This window comes from Arvicola amphibius, chromosome X (genome assembly GCF_903992535.2).
Source record: "Arvicola amphibius chromosome X, mArvAmp1.2, whole genome shotgun sequence".
Classification (NCBI taxonomy): domain Eukaryota; kingdom Metazoa; phylum Chordata; class Mammalia; order Rodentia; family Cricetidae; genus Arvicola; species Arvicola amphibius.
The window spans coordinates 12,806,773-12,826,830 of record NC_052065.1 but is presented as its reverse complement, the minus strand read 5'-3'; the positions used below and the strand labels follow the sequence as shown (position 1 = coordinate 12,826,830).

The following is a 20,058-nucleotide window of genomic DNA, read 5'->3' as shown; positions in this document are numbered from 1 at the left end:
TTCTATTATTTATTATGTACGAATTGTGTGTGTGTGTCTGTGTGTGTATGTGTGTGTTTTCTATAAAACTATCATTCCCAGTCATGAGTGAGTGGTTTGCTTAAATTGTTTCAGGTTTTTGGCAAGATTTAGAGTGGGCGAATAGTGCAAAATCCCAACTGCACAAAGGGCAATATCTCTCATTGTAGTTAGCAAGAGTTGGAAGGTCATGCGTGGCTGAAATGGAATTTTAGTCTTTGCTACTTAATGGTGATCATCTCTGCCTTGTTGAAAATTTTACTCTGAGAAACATTCCTTTTGCATTCAATATGAAACAAAGACAGATTCCTAGTCAAATTCCATTTTTTTTAAATGATATAAAAGCCTACATTTTTGAAGTCTCTATACCGATCAGTTCTATCTGGGTATTGGTATTTCAACTTGGAGAATTCTTAACAGATCTCAGAGCTGAATTAACAAAACAAGGGCTTACACAGCAGGCTCAGACTGGTTCCCAGTGGTTGGAGCTCAGAAAGCTCCTTCTCCCTGGAAACTTAAAAGGAGTGGAAGCGACTTGAGAGGGGAGGTGAGCAAGCCTGCTTAAAGACTTTGCATAGATTTCAGATACCCCCACAAATCTATGTGCAGGTGTGTCTCCTGTGTCGTTGGAGCATTTACATGCCACATGCCCCATTCCTTTACCCCCAATCACAGTTGGAAACTATCCCTTGCCTATTGTAAACTCCCAGTGGGCAGACATTTTCGGGAAACAATGTCTCACTTTGTTCTCAGTTTTTGAATGGTATGAATTGTGTGTTCATACTTATGTACCTCCCCCAACACACACACACACACACACACACACACACACCCCTCCAGAAGCAATCAAGTTTGAATCTTGATGTCAAATTGCGTTCTGACACCAGAAAATTCAGAATATTCCAATTTACTACCCTTCTTACTGAAGACTCTTTCTCACACCCCGTCTCCCCAGCAATAAAAGCATCCTTTGGGGATGGAGGTGAAACTCAGTTGACAGAAAACACAGAGCCCTGAATTCCATCCCAGTACTGCATAAACTGGGCATGGTGACACACACCAGTAATTCTAACCCTCTAGAGTTGAAGGCAAGAGGATCAGAAGTTCAAGGTCATCCTCGGCTAAATAGCAAATTTAAGGATAGCTGAGGATACATGAAACCACGTCTCAAAACAAAAAAGCATCTTCCTCTCCTGCCTTTGTTTCTGTCGTGGGAAGGGCCCCACCCACTGGAATCCACATTTGAGCTTTCTTTTCTCTCCTCAGCTGTCTGCATTGCAAGCCAAGGTTCACTATCTCAAGTTCCTCAGCGACCTGCGATTATATGGAGGTCGTGTGTTCAAGGCAACATTAGTGGTAATTTCATTTTCTTTCTTTCTTTCTGTTTGCAGTCACAGAGGTCTGCCAAGTGTCACAACACAGACTACCTTCAAGGAGTTGTCCCTGATGACCTAAACAAAGAGGCTGGGAATCTTTCCCGGTCTTCAGTCCTTAACCGACTCCATCACAGTCCGATGATAGCTTGCGAAATGTTCAAACCAGATAGCTCTGCTGTTAGCAGTCCCTGGAAAAAGAAAAGCAAAGAAACCGGGAACTCAAAGGACTCTTAACAATGGTAGCCTTTTGATCACTGAACCAGAAGGGGAAAATATCCACAAGTCTCACTTCTAAAAGCTTCCGACGTTTATAAATTTATTGCGGCATGATAACATTTACTTTCTATGTGATTCATAATGTATCAGCGCTTCCATACACTCGGATCTGAGTCCTCCTAATTGGGTGATTTAGTACAGGGTGACCCAGAAAAGCTTTTTAAAGAAAACAATGTGATCTTCTGAAAACAGACTCAGACTGAGACTTCCAAAGTGCTTCAGAAATCCAGGCTTTGAAACATTCTGTCATTCTCTTTCCCTCAGCAGGCAGAAAAGCGCTCAGAAGTGACTCTTCTGGTTGGTCCCCGCTATGGCATAAGCCATGTCATAAACACCAAAACCAACCTGGTGGCTCTTTTAGCTGACTTCAGTCACGTCAACAGGATTGAAATGTTTACGGAAGAGGAGAATTTGGTGAGGGTGGAGTTGCACGTGCTAGATGTGAAGGTGAGGCTTTCAAATGTTGATCCTTGGCCCTGACTTGAACAGATCATTTCTGATAACACTGAGGACACTCACCATGCAGGAAAGAGTTTATGTGTACAGGGTTTCAAAGATGCCATATTGCAAAGAAGAAAAAAGAAAAAAAAAGAAAAAGAAATCGAGAGGACTCCAGTCCAGGAACTCTAGTCCTCATTAAATTGCTGTATGATTTGGGGACAGGTTGATATATTTCTTAGAGCACAATTTCCTCATTTATGTAGAAAAAGCAAGTCATCATCTCTCGCGCCCTTCTGATTATAGAATACTGGTGATCATATAACATCAGGGAAAATGTGTTCCCATCTGACTTCTAGACTAGATTGTTCAATGGGGAATCAGCGAGAACTCCCCTAGATGTATTAAAATTCTCATTCTCTTTGGTTAAATTGGGATACCCAGCTCTAATGTCACTCCCACTACGGCAGAGTTGGAAAAAAGGATTAAGGGACACTGGGGTGATTATAGAGATTTTCTGCAAAGCACATCAGAATGTGCTAGCGTGCTCTCCAGCAAGAGATTACCATGATAGAGAGAACATGGAGGTTCGTATGATGCCACGCCGTTAATTCCAATTGACTCCAATTGGCTTCCTAGACAAACACAAGTGTGGCAAGATTCTTGGTAGTTCATGGTCCAAGACGCTGAGAGAAATAGTCACATTGTAGGGAAAATACATAATGGATGGGAACTGGATTTTGTCATTAGTAATAGGAATAGTGTGTCCCAAGGAGAATTGAGTAAGGAGATCCTGAAGATGGTCTCTTTAGACACAGTTAGGAAAGTCCATGAGAGCCCAGAATAAAGGATAACAAGTATTTATTTGGAGAAAAACTTGCAATAAGGGTAGAGAGCTGTGGTCCTCTGCTCTGTGGGTACTGGAAGCTGCAAACAGAATTTCAACCACCACCCAAGAAAGCAAGCACACTTTTTGTCTGCGCTTATCAATTCACACATAGTACCTCAGACCATGCCCTAATGGGCTGCTAACCAAAAGGTTATTGGCTGAATGAATTCCACAGCACCTCCTCCTTTTATCTAAACAAGAGGGTTCTAAACCTAATACAAAACTATATTCAATAAGAACAAATATCAAATATTGTCCAGGAGAAAGAAAAGGCGAAAACATATATAAAAATAGAGCCACAACCAACATGAACAACATCAAACAGAAAAAGTATGCTAAATGTCCAGTCTAAAGTGATTAGCAAATAACAAAGACTATTTCAATAATTATCCTAACCTGAGGAGTCTAAGTTTTATACTAAAAATGTCTTAGCTAAGTTAAGAGAGGAAAATAACTATGACCAACTAGTCTTCAATCCCATCAAAGATATGAAAAGGAAATTAATATTACCTGAGTAAGCAAGAAGTGCAAGCAAACAACTTCAAAAAGGTGCAAGGAATGACAGAGACAGCTGGCTACCTGAATCATCACCCAAAGTCTCTTATGCAATGCTGGGGCAACCAACTTAGGCTAAGGCCTTGAGTATCCTACAGACCATTTTCAGAAGCAGGTGGGTCTTCTGATATGAGATAGTAACTCTAAATTTTTCTTTTAACAACATGCTTGGATTTAGAGGAGAGAGCCATAGTATAACAACAAAGCCAACTTTGATTTTTCAGTGAGTCAGTCTACCACTATATTGAAAAGTAAGGAGATATGGATATTAAGGTAGTGAGATTTTTACCCTGCGAAGAATATTGTATCATAAGTCAGATTGTTAGCTATCTTTTCTTCCTTGGACATCTTGACTTAATGAAGATGGGTATTTTCTATTTTCCCACAAAGACAAGAACAGAACTGTTTTGTTATATATAATTTTACTATGTTAAAATTAAAACCTTTTTAATTAGACAAAAGGGAAGATGATGTGGGATGTCCTTTCGTATACGTGTTGCTTTTATTGGTTGATGAATAAAGCTCTTTCAGCCAATGGTTTAGCAGAGTAAAGTTCAAACAAAGATACAAAGAGAGAGAGAGAGAGAGAGAGAGTAGGCAGAGTCGAGGAGATGCCATGTAGCCCACAAAGGAGTAACATGCTGCAATGGTAAGCAATAGCCTGTGGCAATACACAGATTAATAGAAATGGGTTAATTTAATAGTTACAGCTAGCAAGTAAGAAGCCCAAGACATTGGCTAAACAATAAAACTGATAATAAGCCTCAGAGTGGTTATTTCATAAACAACTTCAGGAACAGGTGGCCAGAGAAAAACTGGTCCAGGGGGACCAGCAGGACAGAAAATACTTCAGCAACAGGTCTCATCTCTGGACCGACTGATGATGATGGGGTGGCTTAAAGATTAAACAGGGACTGCATTTCTGGTGGAAATGACAGTTCATGAATTTTGGATGGCAAGTGTCGTTCCAATAATCAAGGGCACAGTACCTGGCTAGTGTACTACTTCCTGAGAGTGAGAAATAGAGACCAGTCACTTTCTTCTCTTGATCTTTTCTGATGTCTGCTTTCTTCTGTTCCCACATTTCTGTATCCTTTGCTCTTTCTTCCAACAAGAACACATCCTTGCAAGCCGATGAGAATTATTATCCTATCAGCATTTCATTCCATACCCAAGATACATGGCCTCTTACAAGCTCATTGCTTCCAGTTTTAACAGCGCCTCTTCCCAGCTCTCAGCTCTAGTTTACATTTGTGTAAATTTACAACTTCTTTTTGAAACAATCTTTTCTCCGCTCTCTTTGACACTTTCCACACAGTTGCAGTCTCAATTCTGACGTGCATTTCATTTCTCTTGCTCACTTATTTTCACCGTAGATCTTACATTTTAAAAGAGATTTTCTGAAGTGTGTGTCTGTGCACCCATACACACACACACACACACAGGGGGGGGGAGGGAGAAAGGGAGGAAGGGAGGGAGAGAGAGAGAGAGAGAGAGAGAGAGAGAGAGAGAGAGAGAGAGAGAGAGAGAGAGAGAGAGAGAGAGAGGACAGAAGAGGTCATTAGCTTTCCCATACTGGAGTTACAGACAGTTGGGAGCCACCAAGTAGAAGTGTAGGAAACCAAACTCAAGTGCCCCTTGAAGAGCAGTACTAGCTCTCAGCCAGAGACTTCACTTCAGCCCCATGAATCTCAAATTTAATATTCCTGATGTTTTCACCTCATAGGCTTAATTCGTGGTAACTAAAATAGCAGTCTTAACTACTCTTCAGTCGTTTAGCTATTGTCAAAAGAAAACCAATGTTTCATGCAGCTTGATACTGTTTTTTTAGAATGAGTTGGAAGAGAATTTTAAGTTCAGTGCATATATTCACAATGAGCATATGTGAACTCTATGTTGTTCCTGTTATGGTCATATTTCCTGCTGCAGAGAACGGGTGCATTCTCATTTGCTCTACAGAAGATCTTTCCCATCGATTCTAACACCCTTAATCCACTCCTCTCACTCCTCCCTACTTGCAGTGTGACTCGGGCTAGTTCGGTCCCCTGTTTCTCTCAGAGCTCTTCTGCTAGGTATGTCAACTCCTCTGTGAAGGCAACGGGCTTCGACAATCATGTCTCCTAAAGGTTTACTCAGTAAGGCAACCTTGTATTGTCTCTGAGTTTCTCCCCTCATTTATATTTCTCCAAAGGAATGTTGCTTCCTTTGCTTACAGTTCTTAAGCAGTTATAAATATTCTATAGGGAAAGACTTTAATAAAAAAAAATACTTTCTTGTGCATTTCTTTGTTGTGCAGCCCATCATACTCCTTATGGAGTCATCAGATGCCATGAACCTGGCCTGTCTGACGGCTGGATACTACCGGCTGCTTGTGGACTCCAGGAGATCAATATTTAACATGGCCAACAAGAAAAATGCAGGCACACAGGACACAGGTATTTTCTTCATGAATTACTGACCCTCGTACCTAACTATTGAGAACTTCCCCAACAACAATAATCGGGAACAGAATTCAAAAGTCAAGTCTTAGACTTAAGAATACTGGTTCCAAGGGCTGGGGAGATGGGAAGTGTATTTCACACAAACATGAGGGCCTGAGTTCCAGTGCTCAAAATTCACATAAAGCTAGCCAGATAATATATATGTCTGTGTTCCCAGTGCCCTACAACAAAACAGGAGGCAGAGACAAAAGAATCCCTGAGAACTTGTGGCCCAGCTAGCCTGAATTATACAGATCAGCAGCAAACAAGAAAGAGACCCTGCCTTAAACACAGTAGAAGACAAGAACCAACACCTACAGCTGTTCTTTGACCCCCACATGCATACTATGACATATGTGTGCCTGCATATACAGACACATATGATCAGAGAGAGAGAGAGAGAGAGAGAGAGAGAGAGAGAGAGAGAGAGAGAGAGAGAGAGAGAGAGAGAAATTGTATAGAATGCCTGCCTAGCACATGTGAGACCCTTGTTTCAATCCTCATTACCACGAAGAAAAGAGAAAATTTAGGGATGCACCTATAAAAACATGTAATATCCAAATATAACATGGAACCTCTAAGAACTGATGGCATTGATAACAGTTAAAAAAACATGCTGATTTACCCATTGCAGCTGGAATGTAACTTGGAAATGGCAGGTACTCACTTCAAAGACTGTGATTTTATTGCTGTGAATGCTTGACAGTCCTTTTCCCATACTTTCTTTTATTCTTGGTGCTTGTGGGATAGGACCCAGGTCCTCCCCTAGTCTTCTAGACTAGACAGACACTCTGCCACTAAGCTACTGTCATGGTCCTGTGACTACATTTTTTCTGCCCCATGCTTATTTGGCCAGGACCCCAAGAATTAAGTCCCCTGCTGTAGAGTGTCTCTTTCTTTAAAATCCTAGACTATAGTTTTGACATTTGATAAAGTCACAAAATTACTTACGTGTGTTTGTGTTTATTTAGTGAGACAGAATGTACAACTCAAGCTAGCCTGGAACTCACCGTGTCCCAGGCTAGCCTCAAGTTATGGCATTCCTGGCTCTGCCTCCAGAGTGCTGGAATTCTCATTGTGAGTCACCACACATAGTTTAGACTTGGACGTTCCAGAAGGAATCTCTTCTACCCTGGCACCCCTTAGTAGCCATAATATGGGAATTGATAAGGCAAAAATATCACAGAGTTCATGCCAGCGACTTGATAGGACAAAAATTATACCAGAGAGAGGTCAAGGAGGGTCATAGGTGTTAAATTAGCTGTTCCAGTGAATGCAAGTAGTTATAATGTGTTTCATGACTTTTTCCACAGTCTTCATTTTCTTCTGACTGAGTAGATGCCCAATAAATATAGCTAAGAGATGCTACAATGCAACTCAGAACTACTGAACAATGAAAAAAAAATTAGAATCAAGGGTCCCACAAATAGGACTTCTGTTTTTAGAAAAATGAGATCTGCCATCTAGACATAGTAGCACACCTGTAATCCAAGTACCCACAATTTACTCAGTGGCAAATATTATTATGAATCACCACAAGTCTGAGGTCAGCTGTAGTTACATAGAAAACTCCAGGTCAGCTAGAGCTACATAAGAAGACTGTCTCAAAATAACAACAGCAGCAATAATAGTAGCACTAGTAGCAGAAGAAGAAGGAGAAGGAGAAGGAGAAGGAGATGGAGAAGAAGAAGGAGAAATAAAAAGAATTATAGGGCTGGTGAGATAGCACCTGGTGAGCTAAACCTAAAATTCTGAGTTTGATCTCCAGGACCCACATGGTGGAGGGAAAGAACTAACTTTTGCAAGTTGTCCTCTGCCCTGTACATGCTTGCCATGGTGTGTACATGCACACACACACACACAGACACGTATGTATGTATGTATGTATGTATGTATGCATGTATGCATGTATGTATGTATAAAGAATTCTTGAGAACAAAAATCATTGTCGCTATTTCTAAAAGGCAAAAAGAAACATCATTTCATTTTCAAACTGAACCCAGAACATAAATCTTCACTGTAATATGTACAGACATATCTGTACATGTAGACTTGTTTAATGTTTATTTTGATAGTTGGAAAACACAGAAGGAGTTTTAGCCATGGATAAGGGGCAGTCATACCAAAAGAAATAAAGAGAAGAAAGAAAGATACTCTGAAGGCAGCTTTAATTTCCAGGCCACTTTAAGTGGTATGGATTTTCAAAATTCTTGAAGTTTGAGTTACCTCAGTCACGTAATTCTACTAAAAAATAGCTTGGGAAGTAAGAATTAGAAAAAAAAATCTGTGTGCAATGCTTAAAATGATGTTTAGTGATTCTAATAATACTCATTGGGGGATGATACAAAAATAATAATGAAAGTCAAAGACATGCAGAGAGGAGAAGCCCTGAGAGATGTAAATGAGTAAAAATGATAAGAAAAGGCCAAGGACGTAGCTTGTGGTAAAAAAAAAATTACCTACCATGCACAGGACTCTGGGTTCCATCCCCTGGGTCACATAACAAAAAAAATTTTTTAAAGGACAAAATGAAAAGGAAGTGGTAAGTACATACAGAGAGTCTTGTGGTGAACATTTTTACAACCATGTTTTTCATTGAGGGCGATTTACAGCCATTCAACAATGACCTTCGAGATTCCGAAGAACAGTTGGGCAATTTAATGCAATCTTTTCACATTGGAAAACTGGCGTCTGGCTTTTGATTTTCAAATCATAAAGTTTACCCAGAAAATAAATCCTTTTTCCCCATAAGCTGTTGAAATTCTACAGGTGCAAGAACAAAAGGAAACCGACCGCTCTAAAAACGGTTACAGAAGTCTCAGTGCTGTCCAGCTTTTAGTGACACATGATGGAATGTTCAGGGAAAAGTGGGAGGCAAAATAACTTAGTTGTTAAAGGCATTATTACTGGAAGAAAGAATAAAAGTTTAGCCTCTCGATGGTCTTGCTCAATGCTATCGCAAGAATGAAGGCACAGATATGGGCTCTCTACACATTCGTCACTCTAACAGAGTGACACAGACAAGCCACCAAAAGAACCAAGTGTTGAAGCACTAGGCCTAAGGTGAATGATAGCCTGGGACTTAGTGTGTTAGTCACTTAGCTCTCAATTTGATCCTGCATCAAGATTGCCTAGGGCTTAAGGCCTTGGACATAAAATAAGTTGTCATCTTGACGTAATCTAGAATAACCTGTTAGGAGAGTATCTTAGTCAATGTTCTACTTCTGCCAGGAGACACCATGACCACGGTAACACATTTAAAAACAGCATTTAGTTGGAGCAGGCTTACAGTTCAGAAGTTTAGTCCATTGCCATCATGGTGGGAAGCACGGTGTCATTCACACAGACATAGTACTGGAGAAATAGCTTGAATGTTCTACATCTGGATCCACAGCCAACAAAAAGAGGAAGATACTGGCTTGAGTATTTGAAACCTCAAAGCTTGCCCCAAGTGACATACTTATTCCAACAAGCAATACCTACTCCAAGGCCACACCTCCTAGTGGCTGTCAAGTAGTGAAACTCCCCAATGGCTAAGCACTCAAATATAAGGGTCTATGGGGGCTGTTCCTTTTCAAAAGACCACAAGGAGATCCGATGAGGAGCTGTCTAGCTGGCCTATGGGCATGTCTGGAAAGGATTTTCTTGATTGTGTTAACTGGCATGGGAAAACTGAGTCCACTGTGGGTGGTACCATTCCCAGGATTTATGTACTGTACTGTATAAGAGTGGAAGAAGTACCAGGAAATGGTGGCACACACCTTTAATCCCAGCACTTGGGAAGCAGAAGCAGGTGGATCTCTGTGAGTTTGAGACCAGCTTGGTCTACAACAGAGAGTTCCACAATAGGCTGTAAAACTACACAGAGAAACCCTGTCTTAAAAAAAAAAAAGAGTGGAAGAAGTATGCTTAGCACTAGCAATGGCAATGAATTCATTGCTCTTTGTTCTTGGCTGTGAGTAGATTGTCATTAGATCCTGTCACCTTGATTTGCCGCTGTCTGTGATGGATTGTAAACTAGAACAAAAATAAACCTTTGCTGCCCTAAGTTACTTCTTGTCGGGTGAACCAGGATACTTAGGAGCTGTAATGGCTAGTAGTACCCCCACCCCTGCTTTGAAACTTCCCAAAAGGTCTCCTGAGATAGAGGAAAGATAAAGAACAAAGTTCGGATATCAGTTACCTTGCTCATTGCTGTGAACAAATCCCTGACACATAGTTGCTTAAGGAAAAGTTGACTTTGGCTAGCAGTTTGAGGCTACTGACCACCACAGCAGGGAAAGCTACTGTCCAACCTAGCAGGGAAGGCATGGGGGCAGGAACCTGGGGCAGCTGAGAACACATCGGCAGTCGGGAGGCCAAGAGTACTGACTGCTAGGTTAGCATTCAGCCATTTGTCATTATTGTTCAGCCTGGTACCCAAGCCCATGGGACACTGTCATCCACATTCAGGTTGTGTCTCCCCTGCGCTCTTAACACCTTTCTGTAAACACCTTCAGTAAGTGTGTCTCCCAGAGGCTGGAAAATCAGTAAGTCAACAGTGGAGATTAGTCATTACACTCCATGCTTAGTTCAGTGAAGGCTAAGCCACAACTCCCATCCCAGAGTCTTCTAGGTCTCCTGGACCATTCCAAGAAGGTAAATAATATACACTGTAGAAGGAAGCCCAAATGGAGCTCAGATTTTTTTACTTATCTCAAGTTGAGATAGACTTTATTCAGTACCTTCTAATAAGAACTTATACGCTAACATTTTTATCCTATCTTGAAATTTTACCTTTAAACATTTTCAAAATCCCTGACCCCGCATACATATGCATTTATTAGTATTAGGAAACTCTAAATAAGTGTAATTGGTGCTAGCTTTCTGACCTATTCAGTGTACTTATTATTCAAACTCAAGAGTTAGAAAACCATGACAAATGGGCTGATTCCCGTTCTTATGAATAAAGTTTTATTGAAATGAAGCCATATACATTATATCACTTTCCTGAGGTTCTGACAAGAAATAATTGTAAATGTGATGACTTGGAAAAAGAATCAGAAATTGACTCTTTCATTGTTTGAAGGCCAGAGTTCTAAAATCAATCTGTAGACTAAAATCAAGGTGTAGACATATCTTGGCTTCCTCCAATAGATCTAAGTGAAGATATTTCCTATACCTTCCTATCACTGATAGCTGCCATCATTCCTTGTGGTTAGAACAGTGATTCTAGCCTTTTCCTGTGTCTTTACACAGCCTTCAGTTCTTCCCTGTGTGGCTCAGATTCTTTTCTGTCTCTTCTGCCTTAAAGCCACTTGCCACTGGATTAAGAAACTGCACAAATTATTCAGGATAATCTCACATCAAGATCCTTAATTAAGTAAATAAAACTATTTTCCAAATATGGTCACACATTCAATAAAGAAACATTCTTCAAGTGGCCATGTCTTTCGGAGACTGCCAACTGCCATTCAACCCATACCTCCATGTGTTTACGTATCTATCATCTCTGGCTACTATTATGTCAAACTTGGTCTAAGAAACATCAAATATTTACTATTTGACCCTCTTTCTAGAAAGTCTTTGCCACATCCTTGTCTAAATTGATGGCCATGTTACACTGAAGCTCTGCTAATTATTCTGTCTCTTGGCAACAATCAGTCCTGTACACACATGTGTGCGCACATATACACACATGCACACATACAAACACACTTAGAGTATCATGATCTAGTTATTGTTTTTGATGAAACAGGGTTGACAGTTTGACTGCAAAGTAATATGCAAATATGGCCGGCGTATTATTGCACAACATTATATAATTTGTGAAGAACAAAAACCACGCTAGTAAAACTGACTTTCTTTTCCAAACGTCACACATTCCTGATGTCAGTATGCCCCAAATATGGGACTGAGTCTGAAAAACAGAGGACAAGATAGTAGGGCTCTGAATTTTCCTCAGAATGCTGCTTCTGGAATCGACACAACAATAGCCACAGAATGACCTACTTTTTGCTCTTGTTAAATACCAGAGTAAATCTCCACATGTAAATTCCACATTAAAACATCCTTAAAGAGCAAATGACACAATGATGTTTAAATTTGTGTTTTGCAATTTTAATTGGTGAGAAACATCAAACAAATCTTTGCAAGTTCTCATGATGCAAACAAATGTTGAAATGAGCCCAAATATTAAATATGACTGGAAATAGCTGAAAGGAGGTCCTGTGAGGAATCTATCTTATTTATTCTATACACATATACACATACATATAAATATGAATACTGGCATTTATATATGAATATATTATACCCACTAAGGTACAAGTAGGCTGAAAATAGATTTACTACATATAGTTTCCTCATAAATGTGAGAGAACGATGGAGATCCTTGCCTTTCTCATAACCCAAGGAAGAGGAAATCCATTATCACCTTTCACCAAGTAGAGAATGTTAGCTATCACTCCACAAAATAAATGAAATAATCTCTGGGAATTATTAAAGGAATATTACCTTCAAAGGCTGTAAAAGTCATTTTATGTATTTCTGTTCATAGACATTATTGAGGCCTAACAACAGCAACAAGGGTAGAATTAAAACATCATCCTCTCCTCCAAGATGCTAGTTATTAAATAGCAACTCTCTTTTATGCAGTGTTGATTTGGTTAAGGGCAAGTCTCCTAACCAAGGAATCTGACACCTGGAGCTTACATCAGCCCTATTTAGAACGCTGGGTGATGTGCTAACGCCATAACACAAGCCATTAATCTATGAAACACAGACGGGACTGGGAAGATGACTGAGTGGATGAGATGCCTGTTGTGCAAACAGGAAAGCCTGCATTTGGGTCTGTAGTAACCGCATGAAAATCCATGTCTGGTGGTGGGCAACTATACCCCAGCAATGGAAAGTAGACCCCAGAGAATTACTGGTGAGTCAGCCTAACTGAAATCGCCAAGCTCTGGGTTCAGTGAGAGGCCCTGACTGGAAAATATAAGATGAAAAATGATAGAGTTAGATACCAGTCATCTGTTTGGTTTCCATGTGCACACTCATGGCTGAGCATACCCACATATACACATATGTATATACTGCATACCAGAGAGAGAGAGAGAGAGAGACAGAGAGAGAGAGAGAGAGAGAGAGAGAACCTCTACCATTCCCTAAAACCATACAGCATAATAACTTGTCTACCTGATTCTTTCTCTTTAGGAACAGAAAATAAAGGCAAACACAATATCCTTGGCCCTGATTGGAACTGTATGCCCCAGATGACCACCTTCATTGGCGAAGGGGAACAAGAAGCCCAAATCACATATATAGATTCTAAGCAGAAGACAGTTGAGATGCCAGACAGCACCTTGTGTCCCAAAGAGCACCGGCATTTATATATTGACAACTCATACAGTTCTGATGAACTTAGCCAACCACTGACTCAGCCAGGAGATGCCCCCTGTGAGGCCGACTACAGAAGCCTAGCTCAGCGGTCCCTGTTGACCCTCTCGGGACCAGACACTCTTAAGAAAGCACAGGAATCCCCAAGAGGAGCTAAAGTGTCCTTTATTTTTGGAGATCTTGCCCTGGATGATGGCATGAGTCCCCCAACTCTAGGCTATGAAAGACTATTAGATGAGAATCCAGAAATGCTGGAGAAGCAGAGGAATCTCTACATCAGCAGTGCCAATGACATGAAAAACCTGGACCTCACTCCGGACACAGACAGCATCCAGTTTGTGGCAAATTCTGTATATGCAAACATCGGTGATGTGAAGAACTTTGAAGCCCCTGAAGGGATAGAGGAGCCCCTCTTACATGACATCTGTTATGCAGAAAACACGGATGATGCAGAAGATGAAGATGAGGTGAGCTGCGAGGAGGACCTTGTGGTGGGTGAGATGAATCAACCAGCCATCCTCGACCTGTCAGGGTCAAGTGATGACATCATTGACCTCACGACCCTGCCTCCTCCAGAAGGCGATGACAATGAGGATGACTTCCTCTTGCGCTCTCTGAACATGGCCATCGCTGCTCCGCCACCTGGCTTTAGAGACAGTTCTGATGAGGAGGACACTCAGAGCCAGGCAACATCCTTCCAAGAGGACAAGGAACAAAGCAGCAGCCTCCAGAATGAGGAGATTCCTGTGTCCCTCATTGATGCTGTGCCCACCAGCGCAGAGGGCAAGTGTGAGAAGGGACTGGACCCTACTGTCGTTTCCACACTAGAAGCTCTAGAAGCTCTTTCAGAAGAACAACAGAAGAGTGACAGTTCAGGTTCTTTCACCATTGTTACATTTATTCACTGATAACCATGGTCATCTCATCCTTTTGAGCCATTTGTCCTTGGAGTCGTGTTATGTGATGTTTTCCATTTCATACATGTCCCATTTCCTAAATATGCTGATCCGTAAATATATCATCATGGGGGTTTTGTGTTAGGTGATTTCCTTTGTTGCTAGTTTAAAAATAAATTATGGCACCCCTCCCCCCCCTGGAACAACTGTGCAATAAAATCAGAGTCCTTACTGAAAAGGGGAAAAAAATCTTGGTTTTTTTTATTTTGTTATTTTTGTCATTGTGGTTGTTTGCTTTCATTTTTGTAATAATAACTTGTCACATTTTCTTGCATGTCTCTAGGTGCCTCTGCTCCAGCCATTAACTGCTTCTTGTTTTTTATGGCATACAGGTGTAGCCATCTTGCGGGCTTATAGCCCTGAGTCTTCATCAGACTCGGGCAATGAGACTAACTCTTCTGAAATGACAGAGGGTTCTGAGCTAGCCGCAGCCCAGAAGCAGTCGGAAAGTCTCTCCCGCATGTTCTTGGCCACTCACGAAGGCTATCACCCTCTGGCAGAAGAGCAGACAGAGTTCCCCACCTCCAAAGCCCCCTCAGGGGGCTTGCCTCCAAAGTCCTCCCATGGCCTGGCTGCTCGCCCAGCGACTGACCTCCCACCCAAAGTTGTGCCTTCCAAGCAGATTCTTCACACAGACCACATGGAAATGGAGCCAGAAACCATGGAGACCAAGTCGGTCACGGACTATTTTAGCAAACTGCATATGGGGTCAATGGCATATTCCTGTACCAGCAAAAGGAAAAGCAAACTTGCTGAGGGAGAAGGCAAAGCCTCCCTGAGTGGGAATGTGCCAGGAAAAAAACAGCAAGGAACCAAAATGGCAGAGATGGAGGAGGACACCAAAGGCAAAGTTGGCACTGTGTCTTCGAGAGACAGTCCACACCTCAGCACTTTTAACCTGGAGAGAACTGCCTTTCGCAAGGACAGCCAAAGATGGTATGTGGCCTCTGATGGTGGGGTGGTAGAGAAAAGCGGCGTGGAAGCACCAGCCATGAAAACTTTTCCCAGAGGTCCAGGTCTGGGAAACAGGGAGGCCGAAGGGAAGGAGGATAGTGCTGTGGAAGGAGAGGCTGATGACAGTTCAGGACTTGACCAAGGGGACCGCTTCCTAACAGACATGGCCTGTGTGGCCTCAGCCAAAGACTTAGAAAACCCTGAAGATGCTGATTTACCCACTTGTGACCATGCCACTAAGCTTCCTGAGGCTGAAGATAGCGTGGCCCGCCTTTGTGACTACCATTTGGCCAAGCGGATGTCATCCCTGCAGAGTGAGGGCCATTTTTCTCTACAGAGCTCTCAAGGCTCTTCAGTGGACACAGGCTGTGGCCCAGGCAGCGGTAGTAGTACCTGTGCCACTCCTGTGGAATCGCCCCTCTGCCCCTCCATCGCCAAGCACCTGATTCCAGATGCTTCTGGGAAAGGAGGGAGTTATATTTCACCAGAGGAGAGAGTCCCTGGCCATCCCAACCACGGAGCCACCTTCAAGGAATTACACCCACAGACAGAAGGAATGTGTCCGCGCATGTCAGTGCCTGCTCTGCACACAGCCATTAATGCCGACCCCCTGTTTGGCACTTTGAGAGATGGATGCCATCGATTGCCCAAGATTAAGGAAACCACAGGTACAGCAATGATGGATTTAGTGTTTTATTTTATGTGCCAGGAACACAGGGAACCTTATTTACAACAAACCTAAAAATATAGAGTAAAAGGTAGAAAAGAGGCCACAGAGCTGTTAAGAAGCAATCATTGACTCATTGGCAATAAATAGTGGCTTCTCAATCTGGAACAATGTGGGAAATAGGGTTTCTCATTATAATCTTGCTTTGCTCTTACTTTAGGATTTGATGGAGTCATAAATTTTGTTCTGAGTTCTGAGTACAGAGGTCCCCATATGACCCCCGGCTGTAAGATAGTATTGCTTAAGGTCACATGGCACCTTCATTTCCTTCTTGCTGAGATATCCCCTTTCTAGTCTTGCTGCTGTGTTGTTTTGGGAAGGATATAGAGCAGACACGGAGGGAGGCTGGAGGTTTGTCCAGATTCGCTGTGTCTCAGCAGAATCATAGATTCTTCCCTCACCCTTAGAGAACACCTTCCCTGAAGTGATAGTCTCATGTCTTTTATGGACATCAGTGTTGGAAAAATATGAAGGGTTATGATGAGCCCCTCAAATCAAATCTATATCAAGTAGAATTAATAACACAGGCACCTTTTGTGTCCACCCTAACCCACCTCCCAGCAGGCTCACCCTCTTCCTGACCTATTTGGTTGGTCATCAGGTGACCCAAGTAGATGCTCTTAATGTTTCCTGTTCGGACCCTAGTGTTTTGCCCATAGTGGCCAGTAAAGGGTACTGAGATCTCACTCATGCAAGTCGATTTCTAGTTCTACCTTTAAAAAGTATCCTTAAAAGTCTTCAGAAGATTTCCTAGCGCTCCCCCAAACTCACCGTTAGCTTTGGCTGCCTTGGGAAAGTTGACTGTGAGTGTTACCCAACTCATTGTCTAGCGGCATGTTCACCTATAAATAATACAAACAGTGCCCTTTAACCCTCCATGGCTTGCAGAGAACCTTTTCCTCCATTACCTCTTACTCTTCCTCACAGGACAGCTTCTTTTTCCTATGGAAGTTGAGTTTCTTGTCTAGTGTCTTGACCTTAAGCCCTATACCAAGCAAATGTCACAGCTCATGTTGTCCTTTTAAAACAGGTAGCTGAAATAATTAGCAAGAATTCAATTGGGACACTTAAAAACGGTAACCCGGGCCACAATTAACCCAACTCCCTTACGATGGAACTTAAATATCTCAATCTCAATTTTGTTGGAATAATATAGGCAGTGTGCTATTTATTTACTAACTATATGTCTAACCTTCCATAGGTATATACCATAAGCAAGAAAATTCACGAAATGCAGTTGTCTCTATGCACATGTTTCAGATTTCTAGACAAGTTCACCTGGGTCAGTAGGTCCAGGAGTAATAGACTCCAGGAGTTCTTGCCATGTATTAACATCAGAAGCTGTTATGTGATGTCAAGGAGGAATCTTTGGGAAGCAGGGTAGCCCTGACACATGGCAGCTCTTTTAAAATGGACCCTTGAAAAATAACAGGTATCACATAAAGCAATAGTGAAAATGTTCACCCAGGAGATGCTTAATGACTCTCTCTGTTTTTCTACTACCCCTAGTGTAGCTTTGACAGAGCCTGGGAAGGAGAGACAAGGAGGCATGCCTTCAGCTTGGTCTCAACATCCTGAAGCTGATCCCATCCTGCTACCATCAAATATTCACTTGGAATCAAAGGTGCCAAGCCCAAATCAAGACCCTAATGATTTCTCCCAAGCAAACCAGGCATTTGGAGAGGCTGTGAGCTGGTGGCCAGCGGATCTGAGAGGGGGGAGCCTCAGGACACCCCCCAGCCAGAGGGCACTCAGACAAAGCAGCAGTGTCCTCTCAGGACCTGTAGGTTTGGAGACCTTCCAAGAGAGAACCAAGGGTGCAGTCAGCTTGAAGTATCCAGGTATCACAGAAGCACATGAGGCCAGTTCAGAAAGACGAGCAGAACTCCCCCTGGGGAAGAAGCTCACCAAAAGTTTTTCCCAAAGCTCGATGCACTTTATCTCTGAGGGAAAGTTTCACAAAAGGTCCCCAGTGTCTCATAAAGACTCAAAGCTGTATAGGACCCTACCCTTGCGGAAGCTGGAGGGCAGCAACTGGAGATGCCGAGGACCCTTCAGCTACTGTTTTCTGAACCAAGGGCAGGATGAAGATGGGGATGAGGATGAAGAGGAGGGAGAGACCACCCTTCAGGTCTCTTGCCTCTATCGACCACAGATAACTCAAGCCATGCAGGAACCAAGCAAGTCATCTCTGGGTATTGGACTGCAGAAACAAGGAGAACTGTCAAGGGGGGCAGTGCTGAAGGTCTGGACAGAAGACCCCAGTGGCCCAGATGACTTGGACTTCAGCAGTCTGGCTTTTGATGCCCGAATTGCAAGAATAAATGCCCTAAAGGCTAGCACATATGGAATGCCCGATGGGTTCCTTGAAGCCCAGAATGATGCCAATGAGCTGCTCTGCCTTGTCAGGGCAACCAAGGTGAAGAGGGAGGAATCACGCCCTGAAGCATATGACCTTACACTTTCTCAGTATAAGCAACTGTTATCCATTGAGTCCAGACAGTTGGGAAGTGCCTGTAGAAAAATGGCAATGGCCGAGAAAAGCCCAGAAGAGATGCTCCTAGCTATGAGTTCCAGTTTTCAAGTTCTCTGTTGTCTAACAGAAGCTTGTATGCGGTTAGTGAAAGTCGTGAACTCTGAAGCACAGCGGCAGGAAATTGTAGCGAAGATTGATGAAGTGGTCATAAACTATATTTGTCTCCTGAAAGCTGCTGAGGCAGCCACTGGCAAGACCACGGGGGATCCTAGTATTGGACTATCGATGCGACATTCAACCACCATGGCCGCTCTTGTAAGCACACTAACACGTTCTCTCAAGATGCTTTTGAATAAATAAATATGAAAGTCACATCATAATCTACCTTTGCAAAGCCATACATGAACTTTTCTTTACTTTCTGTGTACAATGAACAGATGTCTCCTTTCTTCTCTCTGTATATTTTGTTCTTTTATATAAAATAGGAGATAGAAGTTACATTGATGAAATGTTGAAATGTCCCAATCAGATGTATTCTGTTTATATTATACATATATTACATGTAAAAGGAATATTTGAGAAAATGATGGCATTTGGCTATTTTTCATATAGTCAAAACTCCAGGCATATGATGTGAAATTTTAAATTCTACCATATTAGAGGAAAACAATGAATCCTATTCCCTCTCCTTCCAAGTGGATACTTAGAGACCCTATCATTCATATTTAGAAGTAAAAATTAAAAGAAAAAAATAGAAAAGAAATCAAAATATATATAAAACAGTTCTTGTGTTTTAAAAGTTATGATTTTAAGCATTGGAACTAGCAAAAGGATATTTAAAATTCAAGAAGCTATTATAAATTATTAGAAAATATCTATAATAAATTAACTTTTGCTCATACTGTTTTGTTATTGGATGCTTTCTTCCAAGAATTCCCACATATTTAATTTTGGTTTATGCCGCATATGGGCAGGTGGTGGGGCAGATTCCATTGTGTCAACGTAAACGCTCTTTACGCTATTTCTAGACTTTAAAACTTCCCCAAACAGAAGAACAGAGGAAACGATGGGCAGGATCCTAGGCAGTAGCTAAAGGTATGGCTTATCTAATTACATAAAATAAATGGAATTAGTAAGGCCAAAATTAAATTGTTTAGTGAAAAAGAGAGATCTGCTTTGACTCAACGTCAAAATACATAAACCAAAGGCATTCTTTTCTTCCGATTCAACCATGAAGCTTATGACTTCCTTTAGAGAGCACCTAGTAAAATATTCATAGAATTACACAAAACAGAAGACACAATCATCACAAAAAGTACAGACCCGGTATTGTAAATCAGACCACACATCAGCACCTGCGAAGCACATCTCAGCCTTCAGCTCCCAGCCCTCAGCTCTTAGAGCTTCCTGTGGCACCTACCTTATCGGAGCTATGGCTAGCAACAAACCATGGAAGGACAACCTACTACTACTGAGACAAACGTTCAAATCTAGGATGTTTCAGTAAATCAAGGAGAGATGACTACTCTGATCATT

General features: G+C 41.9%; 1 protein-coding gene across 1 annotated transcript in view; it reads left to right on the top strand.

Moving 5' to 3' along the window:
- The window catches only part of Frmpd4 (FERM and PDZ domain containing 4), a 242,977-nt gene extending 224,095 nt beyond the window's left edge, over positions 1 to 18,882 (top strand). The window contains exons 11-16 of the mRNA XM_038316635.1: positions 1,285 to 1,374; positions 1,935 to 2,117; positions 5,849 to 5,987; positions 13,227 to 14,285; positions 14,698 to 15,987; positions 17,561 to 18,882. Of these exons, the coding sequence (XP_038172563.1) occupies positions 1,285 to 1,374; positions 1,935 to 2,117; positions 5,849 to 5,987; positions 13,227 to 14,285; positions 14,698 to 15,987; positions 17,561 to 18,882 (4,083 nt within the window). The remainder of the gene's footprint in view (positions 1 to 1,284; positions 1,375 to 1,934; positions 2,118 to 5,848; positions 5,988 to 13,226; positions 14,286 to 14,697; positions 15,988 to 17,560) is intronic.
- Positions 18,883 to 20,058: the final 1,176 nt, after the last annotated feature.